Source organism: Urtica dioica, chromosome 6 (genome assembly GCF_054948205.1).
Source record: "Urtica dioica subsp. dioica isolate 48M chromosome 6, U.dioica_male_clone48M_v1_H2, whole genome shotgun sequence".
NCBI classification, from domain to species: domain Eukaryota; kingdom Viridiplantae; phylum Streptophyta; class Magnoliopsida; order Rosales; family Urticaceae; genus Urtica; species Urtica dioica.
In genome coordinates this window covers 32,100,513-32,106,593 of record NC_142761.1, presented here as the reverse complement: position 1 = coordinate 32,106,593, position 6,081 = coordinate 32,100,513, and the positions used below count along the sequence as shown (strand labels likewise).

The 6,081-nt window shown below is 46.1% G+C and overlaps 1 protein-coding gene across 1 annotated transcript; it reads left to right on the top strand.

The window, feature by feature from the left end:
- Window positions 1–924: 924 nt before the first annotated feature.
- On the top strand, window positions 925–1,430 carry LOC149393672 (uncharacterized). Its single transcript, XM_089618111.1, has 2 exons — window positions 925–954; window positions 1,002–1,430. Exons 1-2 carry the CDS (start codon window positions 925–927, stop codon window positions 1,428–1,430), a joined length of 459 nt encoding a protein of 152 aa, XP_089474237.1.
- The last annotated feature ends 4,651 nt before the right edge of the window (window positions 1,431–6,081 follow it).

Sequence of the window (6,081 nt, the reverse complement as noted above, 5' to 3'; positions counted from 1 at the left end):
GTTACATCCCAGGCAAGGTCTGTCCAGGTCGTACACTTACCAAAAGTGTAGAATGCTATTACTAAGTGATCAGCCTTCACTTAGTTTTCCACATATATGATTTTATATACAGCTTCCCAGGCGTGTATCAATCATCGACCATGGTTTAGCATACCGCCCGAACTTAGATGCCCAGCATGTAATCCAGTTTAATACGGAGGATATGGGGATAGTTGTTATTGATTCTATATATTAATATCAGAATTCAACCCACTAATCATAAATGCTACAGTGTTCTTCTTATCGAATTCAATAATCATTTATCTTCAGTGGGTAATATTCCTAACACATTTCCACGGACTTTGTAGAGGCCTTACCTAAGGTCTCGGGAAAATTGGTCTTCCTCATGGTGGTGGATTGATTCTCAAAATATGCTCATTTTATCCCACTGGGGCATCCATTCACAGTCATCTCAGTGGCTCAAGTGTTCTTCGCTGAGGTATTTCGGCTCCACGGCCTTCCCGAGTCCATCGCCTCCGATCGCGACAAGGTCTTTCAGAGTCAGTTTTGGCGCGAGCTCTTTCAGCACTCGGGGACAGACCTCGCGTTCTCTTCTGCCTATCATCCTCTGACTGACGGCCAAACGGAGGTCGTCAATCGTACACTTGAGATGTACTTGCGATGCTTGACCGGAGATCAGCCCCGAAGGTGGCTGAAATTGTTACCATGTGTGGAGTACTGCTACAATACATCCTATCACATGGCATTGAAAGCCACACCGTTTCAGTTAGTATAAGCATTGTGAACCTCCGCGATTGCTTGATTACACTACTGGGAAGTCGCACGTAGAGGTTGCTGATCACACGTTGGTCGAGCATACTGCGTTTCTCCAAGAGGCCCGAGAATGACTGCACCATGCACAACACCGAATGAAGACGATATAAGATGGGCACCACCGCCAAATCATTTACCGAGGTAGGCGATTTTTTTTTGCTACACTCTCGCCCAAACTCTCTTCCAAGTTCTATGGGCCATTTCAAGTGCTTGAACGCATCGGCAAAGTTGTGTATCGCCTCCTATTATTAGAAGGGAGCCGCATCCACAATGTCTTTCACGTGTCCCTATTGAAGCCACACAAGGGAGCGCTTCCTGAGATCATCACCGAACTCCCTGCAATTCATGACGGGAGGACATTCCAAACACCACACTCCGTCAACAAATCGCGCTGGTCCAAGGGACGCCACCAACTTCTCGTTCAATGGCTCGCCGAAGCACCTGAAGGAGCAACTTGGGAGGACCTCGAGACCTTCACCGACGCTTATCCAGATTTTGAGCTCGAGGACAAGCTCATTGCGGAGGACGGGAGTAATGTTACAGATACTTTCGATGGAAAGCCGTATCAACGAAAGTTTCGTAACACTGAACCCGCTTATGGGCCGCGGGCCGAGTAATCATTTTAATTATGTCTTTAATTATGCCACTTTAATTTAAGTTATTTAAATTATGTCTTTTATTCAGCCTAGCCTTTAAGTTATTGGGCCAAGCCCACTTGTATTTTGACCTACCTATACAGGTCTTTTGAGTTAATAAAAATGATCTTTCAGTCAACATTTTAATTTAGAGAGCAGTCTCTCTAGGTTAGAGAGGCTGAAAAATGAAAATGAACTCGGCCAGTAATTCGAATATTTCCTACGAAGGACGAATCACGGGATCTAGGTCCTGGGTTCATAATAAAAGATCTAAATAAAACAAAGATTGCAATTAATATAAAAACCTCGATATAAGATGATGAATCAAAAGAAAAATTGAAACAATATTGAGAGTGCTGTAAAATACAATTAAGAGGTATTGTTGAAATCGAGCTCGTCAGCTCGCCCTTCCGCGTCGAGCTCGTCAGCTCGCCCTTCCGCGTCGAGCTCGCCTCGGAAGTCCTCTCCTTGGAACTCATTCCACATGGGAAATTGTCGCATTTGTTTCTCATGTTATTTCCTATGTCTTGCTCTCTGTGTATATTTATTATTCTCTTTTTCCTAGAAGTAGTTATTACACATGTATTTATTACACTCTCTCTTGTACCCACCATATCTATAAATAGGTGATACAAATTAATATCAAATATAAGAAATATTCAAAGTCTCGGAACACTCTCTCTCTTCTCCGATTCTCTCTTTCTTTATCTTCTCTCCAGATTCGACTCTCTCTCTCTCTAAACTTCAACATGGTATCAGAGCAGGGGAAATCAACCACCATGAACACCACTCAGACCACGCCCACTCAGTCGCAATCTGAATCCTTCTCCCAACATATCACGAGCCACAAACTCAATGGCCACAACTTCCTACAGTGGTCCCAATCTGTGCTCATGTTCATATCGGGATGAGGTAAAGATGACTACCTCACAGGCGTGGCCACATCTCCTGTGATCGAAGATCCGACGTTCAAGAGTTGGAAGGCCGAAAACAGCATGGTGATGTCCTGGCTCATAAACTCTATGCTCTATGCTCCCCGAAATAGGAGAAACCTTCCTCCTTTACCGAACAGCAGCAGAAATCTGGCAAGCAGCTAGAGAAATCTTCTCCAACTCAGAAGATATGTCCGAGCTGTTTGAAACTGAGAACACTCTCCACGACCTACGTCAAGGAGAGATGTCTGTTACTCAGTTCTTCAGCTCGCTCACACATCTATGGCAGAAGATCGACCTCTACGAACAACACCAGTGGACCAGCTCCGAAGACTCAAAAATCTACCGCAGGATAGTGGAGACCAAACGTGTGTTTAAACTACTATCCGGCCTCAGCCAAGACCTTGATGAGGTCAGAGGTCGGATACTTAGTACAAAACCACTACCATCTCTCCGTGAAGCCTTCTCTGCGGTCAGACACGAGGAAAGCAGGAGGAAACTCATGCTGGGAGTTATCAAATCGAGCTCACTTCCGGGCTCATCCTCAGACTCGTCCGCCCTCACCACACATGGAGACGAAGTTCTTGCAGCCCGCGTCTCAACAGAGAAACCTCGCAAACCTCGCCCATACTGCGATCATTGCAGACGACCTGGACACCTCCGAGAAACCTGCTGGAAACTGCATGGGAAACCACCGAGCTCGAAGTCTACCCAAGATACTAAGGATCCTAACTCAGTCGGAAACTTAGTATCCACCTCGTCCGCTGCCTCGACCTCGACCTCAGACTCCTCTCCCTTCAGCAACGACCAGCTTGCTATTCTCCAGAAGCTTCTTCAACAAGTCCAACTCAGTGGAGAACACTCGGGCATTGGCCCTCTAGGTAACTCTCCTAGAGCCCTCAATGTAAGCTCAGAGAATCCCACAGCATGGATTGTCGACTCCGGTGCCACTGATCACATGACTGGTAATCGAAATCTATTCACAACTTACTCCGCTTGTAATAAAAGCATATCAGTCACCATCGCCAACGGAGCCAAAACTCAAGTCACTGGTATTGGCACCGTTGTCTTGACGAAGTCCATGAGGCTAGACTCGGTGTTCTTTGTGCCTCAACTACAATGCAATCTCTTATCTGTCCATAAGATCAACCAAGACTCTAAGTGCCGAACTGTTTTTGATGGAAGTTCATGTGTGTTTCAGGAACAGGCCACGGGGATACAGATTGGTAATGCCGAGCTGAATACCGGACTCTATGTCATCAAGCCAGATCAGCCCGCCATGTGTCAGCTCGTCCAACATTCACCCCAGTACAAAGAGATCATGCTCAATCACCTTAGACTAGGGCATCCAAATTTCATGTATCTCAAAAGAATGTTTCCTTCTTTGTTTATCAATAAAAATATCAATTCCATTCAGTGTGACATGTGTGAGTTCGCCAAACATTCTCGAAGCTCGTATCACCCCACCTCGTACAAACCATCTCGTCCTTTTGCCACAATTCACAGTGATATATGGGGGCCCTCAAAAGTTCCCAATATCACTGGAGTTCGATGGTTCCTTCTCTTTGTTGACGACCACACTAGACTCAGTTGGATATACATGATTTAACAAAAATCTGAAACATCCAATCTATTCAAAACCTTTCACAAAATGATCCAAACACAGTTCGACACATCCATTCAAATTGTCCACACTGACAACGCTCGAGATTACTTTAATTCTGAGCTCGGCGATTTCTTCAAAACACATGGCATAATTCACTCCAGCTCGTGCGTTCATACCCCGCAACAAAATGGGGTAGCCGAGCGGAAAAATCGACACATTCTCGAAGTCGCCCGAGCCATCATGTTCTCCTCAAACGTCCCATCTCATTTTTGGGGAGAAGCTGTCCTCACAGCCACCTACCTCATAAACAGAATGCCATCTCGTGTCCTTGGCTATAAAATCCCATCTCAAGTCCTTCTAGAGACATACCCTCATTGTCGACTCATCTCAACCCTACCTACGAAAGTGTTCGGCTGTTCAGTCTTCACCCATTCTTATGGCCAAGGTAAACTTGAACCAAAATCGCTCAAATGCATCTTCCTTGGCTATTCAGCAACCCAGAAAGGCTACAAATGCTATGAACCCCGATCACGAAAATTCATAGTCTCAATGGATGCATCTTTTCATGAGTTCAGTCCTTACTTCGCCAATTCAGCTCGTCAGGGGGAGAATGACGAAAATGACTTCCCAAATTGGCTCATCATAAACCCAGAATTCAGCTCGCCTCAAAATCCGACCTCACCTGTTCCAGAAATTCCCAGCTCGCCCAGCTCGCCTCAAAATCCGACCTCACCTGTTCCAGAAATTCCCAGCTCGCCGACCTCACCTGGTCAAGAAATTCCCAGCTCGCAAGCCTCTGAACCCTCTCCATGCGAACTGAATATCTCCCAGAGTCCGGTACAAGCTCGCGACCAAGATGTCTCTCCGAACTTGAACCACGACACTATTGAACAAGGTAACATCGAATCTCCAGACTTACCCATTGCATTGAGAAAACCTCATCGGTCGTGTGCTCAATACAGGATGGCGGATTACGTGTACTATGGGAATTTATCTACGAGCTACCAAGCCTATGTGGCGAAGTTAGATGAAGGAAAAGTGCCGAACTCCATCGAGGAAGCCCTTCAAAGTTCCGAGTGGCGAGACGCAAGTCATGCTGAGATCCAAGCCCTCGAAAAGAATGATACGTGGGATATCGTCGAGCTACCACCAGGCAAGCGAACTGTTGGATGTAGATGGCTCTTCACCATCAAACACAATCCAGATGGGACAGTGGAGAGATACAAAGCCCGACTTGTCGCAAAAGGGTACACGCAGGCGTATGGCATTGACTATCAAGAAACATTCGCTCCAGTTGCAAAGTTCAATACCATCAGAATCCTCCTTTCACTAGCAGCCAACTTAGATTGGCCTCTCATCCAGCTCGATGTAAAGAATGCTTTTCTAAACGGCGAACTGGAAGAGGAAGTCTACATGCAACTCCCACCAGGATTTGACAAAGATCAAGGAGCCAATAAAGTTTGCAAACTCAAGAAGTCACTATATGGACTAAAACAGTCCCCTCGAGCATGGTTCGGAAAATTCACCAACGTGCTCAAACGTTGTGACTACGAGCAGAGTCAAGCAGATCCAACACTCTTCTCAAAAATCTCCACACAAGGGAAGCACACCATTCTTAGTGTGTATGTGGACGATATAGTCATCACCGGAGACGACCTGGAAGAGATCAGGAGGCTGAAGCAAACTTTGTCATCTGAGTTCGAAGTCAAGGACCTCGGCAGCCTACGATACTTCCTCAGCATGGAGGTAGCTCGATCAGAAAAGGGCATCTCTGTTTCCCAGCGCAAGTACACGTTGGATCTCCTCAAAGAAACTGGCATGCTTGGCTGCAAACCAGTTGACACTCCGATGGATGCCAATGTGAAACTTCTAGCTCGCACCAACGAGGCCGCCACCGACAAAGAAAGATTTCAGCAGCTCGTAGGAAAACTCATCTACCTAACTCACACGAGACCATATATTGGATTCGCAGTGAGTATGGTAAGTCGATTCATGAATAATCCCTCAGAAACTCACATGGACGCAGTCATGAGGATTCTCCAATACCTCAAATCTGCCCCAGGGACTGGTCTCTCCTTCAAGAAAAGACGAAGTC